Source organism: Elgaria multicarinata, chromosome 7 (genome assembly GCF_023053635.1).
Source record: "Elgaria multicarinata webbii isolate HBS135686 ecotype San Diego chromosome 7, rElgMul1.1.pri, whole genome shotgun sequence".
In the NCBI taxonomy this organism is placed as follows: domain Eukaryota; kingdom Metazoa; phylum Chordata; class Lepidosauria; order Squamata; family Anguidae; genus Elgaria; species Elgaria multicarinata.
In genome coordinates, this window is record NC_086177.1 from 115897040 (window position 1) to 115912939 (window position 15900).

The following is a 15900-nucleotide window of genomic DNA, read 5'->3' on the forward strand; positions in this document are numbered from 1 at the left end:
AGAATAGCAGAGTTGGAAGGGGCCTACGAGGCCATTGAGTCCAACCCCCTGCTCAATGCAGGAATCCACCCTAAAGCATCCCTGACAGATAGTTATCCAGCTGCCTCTTGAAGGCCTCGAGGGTGGGAGAGCCCACAACCTCCCTAGGTAACTGCTCCATTACAAGTCATAGAATCATAGAATAGCAGAGTTGGAAGGGGCCTACAAGGCCATCGAGTCCAACCCGCTGCTCAAGGCAGGAATCCACACACAACCGGTCCCTGAGGGGCTACAGCTGCTCCAAGGAGCCCCCTTTGCTCTACCAATTCAGCAAGCGCTCCTCCTCCCACTTGCATTACTCTCTGCGCAAAGGGCACAGGGCCTCTTGTGCTCCATGAGGGGCTTTAGGCCACATGCCGGCCCAATTCCCATCTTTTAGACTTGAGCTGGTGAATATCGGGGAACTCAGGAAGCAGGAAGAGGCGCCCCTGGTGTTCAGCCAACACTTAAGTCTGGTGAAGCGACTGAAAGGAACTTGGCAGAGCAAGGGATGCCTTGGAGAAACGGCCAGCGGACCCAGAGCTTTGCAGGAGGCACTGTGCGGCAGAGACGTATGAAAAGATGCAGGATGCGTCCCTGTCGAACTAGAGGGGATGCGACTGATCCACAAAGATCCATCTTAATCATGGGCAGCTCAACAAAAATACCGACTCCGTGTGCGGCAATGGTCAAAGTCCAGCTCCATGGCAGAGTTCGAAGGAAAGGCATGGAGGACCTGCCCAGAGCCCTCAATACTTGAGTCCTCTGCTCCCTTGAGGAAGCTGGACAACAGGAAAAACTTCCTGACTTTTAGAGCAGTACAACAGTGGAATCAGTTACCTAGGGAGGTTGTGGGCTCTCCCACCCTAGAGGCCTTTAAGAGGCAGTTGGACAAGCATCTGTCGGGGATGCTTTAGGGTGGATTCCTGCCTTGAGCAGGGGGTTGGACCCGATGGCCTTGTAGGCCCCTTCCAACTCTGCTGTTCCATGATTCTATGATTTCACTCCACTGGCTGCTGGGCCGCTGTTTGGAGGTGCAGGTGGCCGCCCATTGCCTTTGGTCACAGACTCCTACCCACAGCGCCTACCGGCTGCAACACCCGTCTTTGCCGCCACTACGTTCACTGAGCGCCCCAGGGGCTGGCTCAGCTGCTCTTGAGCAACGGACCTTGGATCCGAAGGCAGCTGCCCCTTTGCTGCTCCCTTGCGAGGAGAGCCTTACCTGGCTGACAGGAAGAGCGCACTGGCGGACGAGGAACTCGATCAAGGCTTCTCCGCCAGGCTGTTCCAAGTAGCCGTGGTGGGCCATCGCACTAATCACTTGGACCACGGCCCGCTTCACCTGCAGGAAAAGCAGCCGGGGAAGTCACCAACTGAGCAGGTGACTGTGATGACCCCTCCCCAGGCTGGCCAGGGGACCCCCCTGTAAGGAAGGGGTGAAACCATACTGGGAATGGCTGCTTTTAATACGTTAAACTATTTTATTGTTAGGGTTTTAGGAGCGGAACAGATAAGCGCCAGCTGCATGGGGGCGTTCTGGCACACCCTGGAACCGCTCGGGGCCAGGCCGACCGGCCTTGAGCGACAATTAACCTCTCGGGGGAAGGTGTGAAAGATCTTCGAAGGGAGGGGGGAAGGAGCGAGAAAAGTATCTATATAGAGTATGCTTTTGAAAAGGGGTTTTTTGTCCTGAGCTGGCTGATATCATGGCTGGGTGATGTATGGTTCGCAACTTAGTTTTAGTTTGCTTGGTTTGGGTTCTTATTTGTATCTGCATGTTTTATCAGTTTGAAATGCTAATCCTGTATATCCTACCCTTATCCTGAATAAAATTGGGCTTAACCCTCCAGACTGGGAGCTGTGTGCGTTTGTTCTGGGGATCTGTGCAAAATCCAGTGGAAAGGCCAGCTTTGCTGGGGCGTGCTTCCTTTACACCCCCCACCCCCACCCCGAGGCTTCAAGGCCCAGAATGGGGGCAGGGAGGGAAATGGACCGTCTTTACCCACAGGCCAGAGAGATTTTTGGAAGCCCTCTCTAGGCGGGCCGCCCTGAGGTCCCAAAAACATAAGGCAGGGCACAAATGTCTTAATAAGTGAAATAAACAAATAAAAAGCAGGGGAGGGGGGAAGAAGGCCCCTCTGGGCTGCATCCCCTGCCTCTGGGATGGGCACCCAAGAGAGGCCCACCTGGCACCCACACAGTTCTCTTTTGAATTCCATGCAAAGTCCTTTTAAAACTTCAGCGACTGCCGTTTAATCTGCTTCCATCTTATCCTGTTATTGGGCTGTTTGTACCCTTTACTTTTCATTGTTCGTTGCCCAAAGTATATTGCTGAACGTACTAAAAGACGGCACGGCATGAAATCCAGGCGATCTGCGATAACAGAACGAACGGGTGGGGATTCCGAGGGACTTTTAAGAGGAACTCCCAAAGGCGAGTGCTGTCCCACGGTGGAAACGCCCGCCTGGGGACGCGGTGGGTGCTCTTCGCCGGAGGCGTTTCAGCAGAGGCCACAAGGCTGACTCTCACAGATGCTGCTGCAGCCACACCCAGCGGCACAGAGCCTTCGCTGAGCAGGGGGCGCTGGACGAGGAGACCCGACTCGGATCATTCCTCTTCCATTTGCCTTGTGCTAGGTCCAGGCTGCCTCCCAAGGAAGCTCCGGGTCTGACAACGTGGCGCCACCCGTACCTCTGGGCCGCCCAGGGCAGGAGAGCCGCCCTCCTCTCCCTTTTCCTGCCCAGGTTTATCCCTCCTGAGCGGCAAACTTTCCCCTCAACTCCAGAGGTCACTCATGTCATTCACTTTTGTGAACCGCCTGGACGGCTTCGGCTATGGGGCGGTATAGAACTGCAATGAAGGAAGGAAGGAAGGAAGGAATGGGAAGTGCTTTAAACAGCTAAGGTACTATATAAATGCTGATTTCTTTCTAAGGTCAGGGTGAGGCCCTCGTTTAGGGCAGGCATCGATTCCAGGACTGGAGGACAGCATGGCTATAGCCCAGAGCAGAAGCAGAGGGAGGGGGCGGACACCAGGAGGGGGGGGCATGGAGGCCGTGCTAGGAGAGCGCACCTGGGCCTCCACTCACCTTGTTGCTGTTGTCCTGCAGGGGCAGCTTCATGGAAGAAAGGATGAAGGGCTTCTTTATCTCCATCTGGGAAGCTGGGCAGAAGAGGGAGAGGAGCACAATTCAACGCGCCAGGCTCGTGTGCCAAAGCGCCACTCGCAAGGCGGCCCTCCGAGCCCTTCGGGAGCAAGGGAGGGGAGGAAGCAGACCTGCCCCAGGGCCGTGTCTCAGGGGCCAGGCAGAGGGCAGCTGGCAGGAGCGCTGGCACAGCCCCGGGAGGCAGCCCTGCACGCCACGCTCCGCACGCCAGCCCCTATCTGGAGAGAGGAAGCCACGGGGGCGGGCGCCCGCTTCCCCGGGAGCCCAAGAGAGGAAGGGCTGGCAGGGAAATGCCCCCGGCCACACTACAGTGGGAGCAGCTCCAGGGGGCAGAGGCAGGGAAGGAAATGGAGGCCCAGGGCCCAGCCCAGGTGTTCTTGGGTAGCCCACTTGCCCAGCACAACCACCCTGAGCCACAAACTGGAAGGCAAACATGGGGCTAGGCTCAGGAGCAGGCAAAAGGGGGGGGGGGTCAACTAAGAGTTGGTAGGGGGCAGCAGCTTGGGGCCCTCCAGATGCCGTTGGGACTGTAACCCCCATCATCCTTCATCATTGGCTCTGCCGGCGACAGCTGACAGGGGGCTGCAGTCCGTCACCAAGCAGAAGGCCACGAGTTGCCCACGCTGGGCCAGACCTACAGCAAGCAGCAAGAGGGCGAGGCGACGCGTGGCGTAAGCCTTGCAATTGTGGCCCCCGGGACTTGGGGGCTCAAGGGCGGTCCAAGGGCTGAGCAGAGCTGGCCCACCGTGCCTGGGAGCAGAGGTGGAAGGGCGGGGTGGGGTGGAGGGGGGGCCTTGGGAGAGCTGCTGCTGCTGCTGCTCCCACAGGGGGCTGGGAAGGACGGGTGGGTGGGTGGGTGGGTGGGTGGGCGCCCCCTCCATCCTCCCCACTTACAGGCACTGTTGATGATCTGCCGCAGGATGGTCAGGGTTCCCACCCGCGTCCTCTCGTTGCCCGACTCCAGCTTTGGAAGCAGAAACCCCAGGACTCGGTCTGGGAACGAAGAGGCTGCCGGAGACAGAAGCCGAGGCCACCATCACTGCCACGGGCGCAGCGAAGGCGCCAGCCCAGCCCCGGCTGGTTCTTGCCGGACAGCAAAAGCCCTTCCAGACAACCACACCGTGGGCTTGCCAGGGCGGCACCGCTCCCACACGTGGTTGGATCCGGGGCCAGCGGTCCCAGAAGGGCCCAGGGCAGAACAGCGGCAAAGAGGGAGGGCGCAGAGTTGGCTCCCCACTTGTTAGATAAAAGTCCGAGACGGTGGGCCTCGAAACAGCTGAAACACGCCTGAAGCGGGGAAGCAGGGAATCATGGAATCATAGAATAGCAGAGTTGGAAGGGGCCTACAAGGCCATGGAGTCCAGCCCCTTGCTCAAGGCAGGAGTCCACCCTAAAGCATCCCTGACAGATGGCCGTCCAGCTGCCTCTTGAAGGCCTCTAGTGTGGGAGAGCCAAGACGAGAGAAAGGGGTGGACAAGCTGTGCAGCACTGAGTGCATCAGAAACTCCACACGTAGCCATACAAGCAGGGAGCGCTGAACCCCGATTTAAGTCCTAATTTGCTAAAAGATCACTGAAGTGAGGAGGGGCGGGAGCATTGAGCAGGGGGTTGGACTTGATGGCCTTGTAAGTCCCTTCCAACTCTGCTATTCTATGATTCTATGACTTGTAAAGGAACCAGTGGCCTGGTGAGGTTGTGGGCTCTCCCACCCTAGAGGCCTTCAAGAGGCAGCTGGACAAGCATCTGTCAGGGATGCTTTAGGGTGGATTCCTGCATTGAGCAGGGGGTTGGACTCGATGGCCTTGTAGGCCCCTTCCAACTCTGCTATTCTATGATTCTATGATCACATGTGCCGCTCACAAGAAGCCCCGCCCCATGAAAATCCCGCCCACCCCCGCCCGTCTTCTGATATTTCACCAGGTGCTGCCCACACGCCCATCTTTGCAGCCCTGGGGCTTAGACCTCTCGCCTGAAGGAATCCGCACGAAGGTCTCTGTAATCAGATTCCCCACGCGGGCAGAGCGATGGCGGAATGGAGTCCAGCCAGACGTCCCACCCCACGGCGGCTTCCGTGCAAGGCGCCTGGTCGCAGGTCTCTATTCCCAGCAGAACCGCTCCCTGGGCGCTCACCAAGTACCGTGAAGCAACGGAGGACCTCATTGTGGTTCTTCAAGGGGACTGGAGTGGACGAATCTAGAGGCGCACAGATCTGTCCGAGGGAAGAGAAAAGACCAGTCAGATGGGAAGGGAGAAGGGGGCCCACGCACCCCAGGGATGCTTCTGCCGAGGGCATCTGGCATCTGAGTACAGGGCAGGGAGAAAGGGTCTGCCAGCATTTCAAATCTAAACCTGCCCGGTGGGAGGAGGAGGAGGGCCCCACCGCATACCACCCAGAGGTGCGTTTCATCTTCACCCACCCCTCTCTCCCCCTGTGGTTGACACTGATCAGGGCTGGAGAGAGGGGGTGCCAGGGGGCCTGCCCCCCCCCCAGTTCAGCCCCCTTCCTACCTGGAGGTGCAGGGCACTGAGGAGGGCATCCAGCTGTGTGTCCAAAGTGCGGCTGCCTATGTTGACGGAAGCTTCGAGGATCTGGCACAAACTCTGTCAAGGGGACGCAGCACAGCACGGGGTTAGCGCCTTCCCCTCGGGAGGGGGCAGCGCAGAACAGCCACAAATCACACCTGTGGTGCAGCTGAGTGAGTTCACCAACGCCTGCACTACAGCTGCTAGCTCAACTCCGTCCCGATCCAGGGCGAGCCAAGCAGGTCCCTCAGCCGGTGGGGAACGGATCGGCTGCGCCGTCTTTATATTAACGAAGCTGGAGGTAAATTTAGATGCAGGATGGAGACCGTTCTGACTTATTTATTTATTTATTTATTTATTTAATTACATTTATATACCGCCCCACAGCCGAAGCTCTCTGGGCGGTTTACAACATTTAAGAGCTGGGTTTTATGTTTACAGAAACAGAAGACCTATGATTGCCTCAGCCTTCCTTCCCTCCAGTGGTCCTGGGGGCACCGAAAAAGTGTGAAGCATCACCCCACCTGGCAGAGACCAATCTGCAACTCCTACTCCTCCTCTTCCTCCATTTGGCTTAAGACATCCTAACTACATCACCTAGCCATCCCCATTCCACCCCACCTACTTTTCGTAACGTCTTCCCTGATGAAGAGACCCAGAGACTGCAAACGCTTGCAAAAAATAATAATTGTTATCTCTGAGTTGGCCAAATAAAAGTATTACATGAGATGGATTCTGGAAGTTTCTTTCGGCAAACTTTTCTCCCCAAGGCCAATTCTTTCCAGCATTGAATTAATGGAAGAACTAAACTTCTCCTGGAATAGAGTTTCCCTCAGTGTGAGAGGACACCAATCAGGCCCTCATTATCTCCATCACAGCACTTTTCCTCTCCAGGCGAGTCGGAGAGTTCAACCGCCAAGAAATACCTCGATCCCCCTCCCACTTTGAGGCTTATGAGTAAACAAGGAATCAGGCTGACAGCCGGGCTCCCCTGGGTGCACAAAGGTACCGCCTCACCTACAGCTACAGGGAGACCACCACCACCACCACTTCCCAATCACTGAACACTAAAACGCGGCTACAGCTAAGCAACGATGCCGACCCCAGTGCGCGACCCACAGGTCTCCTGCCCCCTTCCAGAGAAGCAAATTCAGCCACAGAAACTACTAGGCCTTTTCTTCCCCAACCTGGTGCCCGTCAGGTGTGTCGCTCAGGCTACTGCTGCAAAGCTTCTTTCCAAGTCCCGGCTACTCACCACCTTGGGTAAGGCAGCAACATCGCATCGTCTCATCCTTGCTTTGATTGGGGGAGGGGGCAGGAATCACAGAATCATAGAACAGCAGAGTTGGAAGGGGCCTACAAGGCCATCGAGTCCAACCCCCTGCTCAAGGCAGGAATCCACCCTAAAGCATCCCTGACAGGTGGTTGTCCAGCTGCCTCTTGAAAGCCTCTAGTGTGGGAGAGCCCACGACCTCACCAGGCAACTAATTCCATTGTCGCACTGCTCTAACAGTCAGGAAGTTTTTCCTGATGTCCAGCTGGAATCTGGCTTCTTTTAACTTGAGCCCGTTATTCCGTGTCCTGCACTCTGGGAGGATCGAGATGAGGTCCCGGCCCTCCTCTGTGTGACAACCTTTGAAGTCTTTGAAGAGTGCTCTCATGTCTCCCCTCCATCTTCTCTTCTCCAGGCTAAACATGCCCGGTTCTTTCAGGCTCTCTTCATAGGGCTTTGTTTCCAGACCCCTGATCATCCTGGAAGCCGGCGCTGGCTTCATTTCAGCACCGAGTTAAAACATGGCTTTTATTAAAGCCTTTGAAGACTAAAATTCTTCAAGGTGGCACATAGTTTTAACTGTTCTTATTGCTTTTAAACTTTCCTACCAATTTTAGTTTGTTAGTGATTTAAATCAATTTGTATCTGCATTGTCCTGGTTCTTACCTGCACGCCGCCCTGAGGTCCCAGTGATATAGAAGGGGATACAAATGCTTTTGATAAATAAATGAAGGGCCCGGGCCCTGCCCTGGAGGTCCATGCGTCCTGCCTGTGCTCCTTCCTGCCCCTTTCCGCAAAACAAGATCCGCCACTGCCTACCCTACTCGCACCATGCGCCATGTTGCTCCCTGTGCTTGAACACACACGCTGGTGCTCCTCGGCTCCTTCAGCAAAGCCCTTTCCCAGGCAGAGCAGTCCTGCGCTCACCTTCCTGCTCTTCTGCTGCTTAACTCGTCCCTGCCGCTCCTTGCCAATCCAACACACGCATGCACGCGCACCCTCTTGCCCGCCATGGAAGACACAAGCCCTCTAGGCCATGGAAACCTATTCTGCCTGATGCGCTGGCATTAAATTAGACCTTCTCCCTCAGCTGATGCAGGGCTTTAGGCATTTCCGCCAGTAGTAGCATCTCTAGATTCTGCTGCGACGCAGCACATCAGCCGGAGAAGCTTCTGGAGTCGCAGGAAGGACAGCAGAACGCTCAGCGGCCTCTGGAAGCTTTGGTGCTGCACAGGGAAGGCCGGCAGTCCCAGGAGCGGCTGAGCTCGTGCAGCAAGAGCCCGGGCAAAGGCCCTTGGAGCGAGGCAGCGCTCGGAAGGAGGCCTTGGCAAGAAGAGGCCCTTCGTACCACATTGCACCTACCTTGGAGACGTGGTAGGCCTCTGCCGGCTTCCTATAGAGCGCCAGGATGCCTGGGATGAGGCGGGCGAGCTGCTCCTCCAGCCTCTCGCTGGGCATCAGGTGGCTCATGGGGCCCAGGGCCTCCACCACCGCCAGTCTCAGCTGCAGGGAGAGACACAGGCAGGCAGAAGGGCCGGTCAGCGGCCGTCGGAGAAGAAGGACTGAGACGAGCCCTCCCGGTCCAGCCGTTGGAACCCAGCTCTGCTAGCATAAGGAGGGTTAACGCAGGGCTGCCTGAACAGCCCCCCCTTCAAGCACTGGGGGGGGGTGTTTAAGGGCAGAGAGGAACAGCCCCCAGGTCGGAAACGGGCATCACCCTCGAGTGAGCGTGGAAGACCATCTCCAAGTCCATTGCCTGGCCGGGTCAGGGGCTTTGCTCAGAGACCACCCTCTGGAGAGTGGCCACTCCGAGGAGACTGCGGCCCCTTCCCCTCCCGCTCCCCGGGGGTTTCAACACACATGTGCAGCAGGCCAAACAAGGCGCCATCCAGGCAAGAGGCTGCTGGGCCTGGCAGCTGGGGCCCCCAGAACCCCTCTCCAGGGGCCCTTTGCTCGTGTCTCCCTCCCCTCGTCCTCCACCTTCTTTGTTCAGCCTCCAGCAGTAGAAGGGCAAAGAGAGAAAACAGCAGCAGCCAGGAACAAAGCCCTTTTGAGTGCCATTTTGGGGTAGAAAGGCAGCATGTAGACAAAACACATAAACGAACAAGCAAGACCACCCAGACCCTACCTCTGGCTGGGGCGGGGCAGGAGGGAGCGCATGCACAAGGGGGTGTATGCCAGGCACCAGCCCATACAAGCCCCCTGGAGCCTAATGGGTGGGGAAGGCATTGAGAAGCCAACACCCCCCACCCCGCCCGAACCATGGGAGAGACCTGCAGAGGCCCAGCGCAAAGGGCGGAGAGGGAGGGAGGGAGGGAGGGAGGCCGGGGGGGGGCTCTCTCTCCCCAGCCCAGCCTCGATCACCCCTCCCACCTTGGTTTCCCGGCTGTGCAGCCAGCTGTTGAAGAGCACTTCGTAGGCACTGAAGATCTCGTTGGAGAAGGTGTCGCGCCTCACGGTCGGGTCGGGGGCCTTGTCCAGGTTCGCCAGGTACTCCTGGATGCTCTCACTGAAGTACTGCAAAGCTGCACAACAGAAGACGGCGCAGCAGTTACCAGCCAGCACCAGCCGCCGCCGCCGCCAGTCCCCTTGAATCTGGAGGTGGCGCCGGGTGTGCGCGGGGTGTGTGTGTGGGAGCTGTGTATGGCTTTTCTGCTGCAAAGGCTCCCTCCCCGCTAAGGAAAGAGCCCTTCCTTCCTTCCCTGCCCTCAGAAACTAAGCCTCTTGCTGGCACATTCCTCCAAGCCCACACACACAACTGCGGCATGCTCCCGGCACTCCCTGCTTCCAGCACTACGGTGGGGCGGGGGCCTAGCGCAGGCGGAGGGCAGGAGGGCCAGCAGAAGACTTCTTGAACCCCACAGAAGGCCTACTCTGTGCTAGCCAGGCTGCCTTTGGAGGACTGTGTCCGGTCCTCGGTGCCCCAATGCAAGGGAGAGCGTGACAAGCTGGGCTATGCCCAGGGAAGGGAAAGCCCGCCTGGTGAGGGGGGTCCGGAAAGCAGCAGGTCCTCTGAGGAGTTGGGTGGGCTGAGCCTGGTGGAGAAGAGAAGGCTGAGGGCAGAGAGGAGAGCAGCCTTCTTCTCCCACGCGGAAGAGAGAGCGGGATGGTTTTCTGTTGCTCCAGAGGATGCAGGGAAGCAGGCTTCGCTGAAACACTGGGAGAAACGGCCCAGCGGGAAGAGCGATGCATCAGCGGAGCTGACGGCCTCGGGAAGCAGTGGGCTCTCCTTTGCTGGACGGGCAGCTGTTGGGGAGGCTGGAGCTGCATCCCGCATGGCAGAGCCGGCACTGAGCAGGGGGGGACTAGATGAGCTCTAAAGCCCCTTCCACACTGGATTCCGTGGAATTTCAGGAACAACGTGGAAGTCCTTACAGGGACAGAGCGCCGGCTGACTTGCGGGAGCGTGCAAACGGCCGGGGGCTTTCCGGGTGTGACGCCCCTTCCATGCAGAGAGGGTGGGAGTTGCCCCCTCAGAGCAACTGCTGGCAGGGAGTCTTTGCCCATCAGCCCTCGAACAGTTGGGCTACGAAACGTCGCGTTTCATTTGAAGGCCGTTTCGTGGGGCGTTTGGAAGACTTAACTAACTTTACGGATAAAAGCTCTTAAGCCACTTGGGTGCATTTCCGCGTTTGGCTCGAGACCACGTTCAGCGCTTAAAACACAACTGCGGAGCGTAAGCGGCCCAGCCCGTAAGGGGCCTCCCCAGGGGGCTGCCCAAATACAACCACACGAGCCGCAGCTCAGGCCGCGGCCGAAACCACCAGAGCGCGTCGAGAAGCGGACCGCCGGCATACCGTAGCAGAAGACGGACTTCATGTTCTCCTGCTTGGCCATCAGCAGCATGGGCAGCATGGTCCCCAGGATGGAGTTGAGGAAAGGCACCATCCCAAACACTGGCAGGAGGGAAAGGACAAGGGAGGGAAAGGCTCAGGCCCTCAGGTGCACGCGGCATCGGCCGGGAGGCGCCACAAGGCGCACGCAGGAGCTTCCCAGCCACAGGCTCAGGGAACAGCCGGCGTCCTGGAGCTAGCCAGGGGGCGCCTGTGAGCAGGGCACGCAGGCGCCCCTCCCATACCCGTGCTTCCCCAGCCAGCCAGAACGCCAGGGTTCATTTGGCACATCTGGTCCCATTCCCTGGGCTGAGGGCCGAGGGCAGGAAAGGGAAGCGGAGCAGCCATTGGGACAATCCCAGCACGGGCTGGAGTAGCTCAAGTCTTGACCCGTCAGCCTTTCACACACGGAGAGAGGTGCTCTGGCACCAGTCGCACCCTCAGCAGGGACCCAGAGCAGGTTGGCACCAGGCGCCGGATCTGACAGTGGCACAAGGTCCCTCGCTTGCCACGAGGCCCATCCGGCAGCTCAGGCAGATCGGCAGGGCAGCTAGCCGAGTGCCGACGGCTTCACCGGTTGGCCCTAAAGCAGCCTCCTCCAGCATGGCAGCCCTTCAAATGTTTTGAACCAGCCAGCATAGCCAATGGTCAGGAATTCTGGGAGGTGTAGTTTAAAATATCTGGAAGGCACCACACTGGAGAAGGCTGCCCCAAAGGGTTTGGGACCCGATTGGGAGGTCTGCCTCCTTCCGCCACGTTCCCCTGCCTCCCCACCACAGTCAGAGACCCTCCAGAGAGCTCTCTCAGCCACCTGCAACAGGTGCTGCTGCAAAGCTGCATTGCGTCTCCCTCCCACACGCCAATTCCCGGCCCAAATTCATACCCAGCCGGCGCGATTCCCTCCCTTGGGAGAGGACGAGAAAGGAGCAGCCACCTACCATTTGCCACGGAAAGGTTGGCAAACGTCTGCACAATGAAGTAGTGCGGCAGGACTCCCGGCTGGAATTTGGTCAGCACCTCCTCCATCACCTTGTTGATGAAGCGTCTCCCGACAGCCACGAGCACGTTGCTTGCAGCCTGCTGCCACTCAAAGATGACGTCCTGGGCCGAGCAGGAAGAGGCGGCCGCTGTGACCTGTGCTGAGCGCCCCACATCCCCGGCCTCCTCGGTCGGGCTACAACAGTGCGGAGCTGCACCCTTGGGGAAGCCTCGTGGGATCGGAAGGTCGGCCGGGGCCAAGGAATCCCAGGGCTCCAGAAATGATTTGAGAAGAGGTACTGCTTCCCCGACAAACGGAGAGGCAATCTTGGCAGGGTTCAGGTGGGACTGATCACCCAAAAGGCCACGAAGACCACCTGTTGGGCAACGTGCCCCCCCCCCCACACACACACAGAAGCCCTCCCGGCATTACCTTCGATTTGGTCATTTCATTGGAGGCCAAGAAGATGACAATCTTTGCTGTGCTTTTGTCAAGGTGAGCAAGGCTGCTCCTCACCACCGCTTCCATGGCCCTCAGGATAATTATACGGTGCGGGTAAGCCAGCTGAGAGGAGGGGCGAAAGAAAAGGTCAGGGGACACCCAGGACATCCGTCCACTGGGGGCATAAAGCCCAACTGGCATGCATTCTCTCTCTCACACACACACACACACACACACACACCCCTACCTCTCTCCCCATTAACATGGGGCACGCTCCACCAGGAAGTTCCCCAGCACAAGGCTGTCTAAGGGAGAACAGGAGCTGCACAAGAACCTGGCACAGGCACAGGTGCTAGTGACAACGGTTTTACATTTTCTAGCAATTCCTCTTGCAGAAGAAAACCCATCGAAGAGCTCAATACTGAGAGGGCAAGGGAAGGGAAGACCCAGCAGGACACACACTTACCTCCTCCCCACAAAGGTCTTCAGCCACCAGATTTGAATTGAACTCCCCCACCCCACCCCAAATCCCATTCATCTGCCCTCTTCCACAGACCTCCCCCCCCATCCCCACCCCTCTGCCCATTTCCTCTGGATGCAAGAGGCACACGCAGCTCACGCCAAAATGGACACACTCAAACAAGACCCAGCCAAGAGGCCGCGGCTGCCCGGCTTCACCTTGTCATGCTGCCGCAGATACTCCTCGCAGGCGTTCAGGATCTCTTCGGGCTCTTCTGCTCCCAAGAAGCACAGAGCACTGAAGATTTGCTCATGGACCTGCGGGTCCTTATCCGTTGTGGCATCCATCAAAGTTGTGGCCAGCCCTGAAGGAGATGACCAGAAGGGGGTTGCAGACAAGTTTCACAGCCCATTCAGTCATTCCACCTCCTCACCCCCCCCACCCCCCCGGAGGGGTCTGCCATGAGGCAGCTCCTCCTTCCTCCTCCCAACACCTCAAGGAATCCCAAGGAGGTACAGATTCAGCCACTTCCCACCTCCAGTGTCTGGGGTGCCACGCTACAGCTGCTCCTCCAGGCCACGGGTCACAAACTGGGCTTCTTCCCCACCTGGGAGAGCGAGGGACCTCCGCAGCAAATGACAGAGTTCCCAAGACTTGGGTCTGACCTCAGTTGGGGCAAATTTACGATCCCTACTGATCTTTGTTTAGGTAGGCAGTTAAAACTTTCTTTCCTGCTTGGGTTTTGAGCGCTTTTAAATGTATTCGCTCTGCTCTTTTTAAGAGACATTTTCCTCCTGCCTTTCGTTTAGATATGTGTGTTGTTTTTAAAGTTTGTACATTGTTTTGAAGCTTTAAATTGTAAGTTGCAATAAGGATATGAATAAAATACGAGCTGGTGAGTGTAGCATTCCCAAACCCAACCGTCAACACACAGCTCTCAAGTTTGGGAAGGCAGCACCTGACTCAAGCACCTGACTCAAAGAGGCACAATCCCTGCCTTCAAGTGAGAAAACTCCACACACACCAGGCAAGAATTCTTCACAGGTCAAGCTCTGGTGAATGCAACAGATCTTAATCAAGACTGAAAAGTGCAAAGGAAAGACATCCAGATTGATTTTTTGACTGGAATTCCAAATAACATACTGAACCTCATCTATTTGGAAGAGCAAAGGCTATCCATGGCTACTAGCCCTGAAGGCTACGTGCTGCCTCCAGTATCCGAGGCAGTAAGCCTGTGTGCACCAGCTGCTGGGGACCATGGGTGGGAGGGTGCTGTTGCACCGTGTCCTGCTTGTTCATCCCTGGCCGATGGCTGCCTGGCCCCTGTGTGAACAGAGTGCTGGACTAGAGGGACGCTGGGTCTGGCCCAGCCTCAGGGCTCTTCTGATGTTCTTACCACGTGAGTGCAATGCACTGGACCCTGGGAATTGTAACTCCGATATGCAACTACTCTAGGAATATCTTGATCAAAGCAGGAAGTTCACCAAGCACAGCTGTGATGTGCTGGCAAAGAGTAAGTTAATACCTCAATAAATAAAGAAGGCTTCTGTGGACCTACAGTTAGAAAATTTAATGCAATTCCACTCATTTAATTTAACGAAGATCTAGCAGTGCTAAGGACCTTAAGGTATAAAAGGACACCTGAGTGGATTAAAAGAAGTTTATTTTAACAAGGATATTTATCTTATTGTTTGAAAAGATCATAAGCAGAATGGAAATTGCTGCCACCCAAGGTTTTCCCCAAATCTGCAAACAAGGAGTTATTTTAAACAAGTGCAACCACGCTTAGAATACTGTGTACAGTTCTGGTCACCACACCTAAAAATATATATTAATAGAGCTGGGAAAAGTGCAGAAAATAGCAACTAAAATGATTAAGGGGCTGGAGCATCTCCCCTACGAGGGAAGGTTACAAGAACTGGGACTGTTTAGCTTGGAAAAATGGAGGCTGAGGGGAGACATGACAGAGGTGTACAAAATGATGCCTGGTGTGGAAAATGTGGATAGGGAGACATTTTTCTCCCTCTCTCAAAATACTAGAACCCAATGAAGTCCTCCAATGAAGCTAATTGGTGGGAAATCCAGGACAAATAAAAGGAAGGACTTCTTCATGCAGCGCATAGTTAAATTATGGAACCACAAGGTGTAGTGATGGCCACCCATTTGGATGGCTTTAATACCTGAAGGAGAAGGCTATCAATGGCTACTAGCCCTGATGGTTGTGTGCTACCTACAGCATCCGAGGCAGTAAGCCTGTGTGCACCAGTTCCTGGGGAACATGGGTGGGAGGGTGTACCATGTCCTGCTTTATTGGTTCTTGGCTGATGGCTGGTTGGCCCCTGTGTGAACAGAGTGCTGGACTATTACTTATTTATTATTATTTATTACATTTATATACCATCCCATAGCAGAAGCTCTCTGGGTGGTTTACTAGACGGACCCTCGATCTGATCCAGCATAGCACTTGTTATATTCTTAAGCATAATTTGATGATGATTATTATTTTAAAAAAAGAGGACATTGTGGCAGCTTATAAATTTTAGACAATCAACTGAAAGTAAATAGGACCAGAAAGGAGTAATTAAAGAATGAGGGAACTATCTTTCTTGCCATCTGAAAATATTCTGGGAAGGTGGATACAGGAGATTTTCAATTCTCATTTCACATTGGCACAACAGACCTTGGAGGTTAAAAGATGTTCCCAACGTTTTGAAGAGAAATGTTGCTAAAAGCATCAGTAGGGTAAGGGAGCGTTATTCCCCTGTTGTAGCAGTGCCCCAAGGCATAGAAATTCTGACGAGAGCACTGAGGAGGCAGGAGTGCAACTTATTAGTCATTAACTTGCGAGGTGATCCAGATGCAATTCTGTTAGGCCATTTGGCTTGCATCCATGAAATTGCTTTTGATTTAATCAGCTGCAAAGATGCCAATTGGGAGGAGGCTGACCATTCTGGCAACCAGGATGATCAGGGGTCTGGGAACAAAGCCCTATGAAGAGAGACTGAAAGAACTGGGCATGTTTAGCCTGGAGAAGAGAAGATGGAGGGGAGACATGAGAGCACTCTTCAAATACTTAAAAAGTTGTCACACAGAGGAGGGCCAGGATCTCTTCTCAGTCCTCCCAGAGTGCAGGACACGGAATAACGGGCTCAAGTTAAAGGAAGCCAGATTCCAGCTGGACATCAGGAAAAACTCCCTGACTGTTAG

The 15900-nt window shown here is 55.8% G+C and overlaps 1 protein-coding gene across 3 annotated transcripts in view; it reads right to left on the reverse strand.

The window, feature by feature from the left end:
* Window positions 1-15900, reverse strand: part of MROH1 (maestro heat like repeat family member 1) — a 77957-nt gene that overhangs the window by 31376 nt on the left and 30681 nt on the right. For all 3 annotated transcript variants that reach the window (XM_063131251.1, XM_063131252.1, XM_063131250.1), the window contains exons 3-13: window positions 12912-13057; window positions 12225-12356; window positions 11752-11914; window positions 10778-10876; window positions 9354-9505; window positions 8343-8483; window positions 5693-5785; window positions 5315-5393; window positions 4079-4192; window positions 3107-3180; window positions 1241-1360 (exon numbers count right to left, since the gene is read on the reverse strand). In XM_063131251.1, the coding sequence (XP_062987321.1) occupies window positions 1241-1360; window positions 3107-3180; window positions 4079-4192; window positions 5315-5393; window positions 5693-5785; window positions 8343-8483; window positions 9354-9505; window positions 10778-10876; window positions 11752-11914; window positions 12225-12356; window positions 12912-13057 (1313 nt within the window). The remainder of the gene's footprint in view (window positions 1-1240; window positions 1361-3106; window positions 3181-4078; window positions 4193-5314; window positions 5394-5692; window positions 5786-8342; window positions 8484-9353; window positions 9506-10777; window positions 10877-11751; window positions 11915-12224; window positions 12357-12911; window positions 13058-15900) is intronic.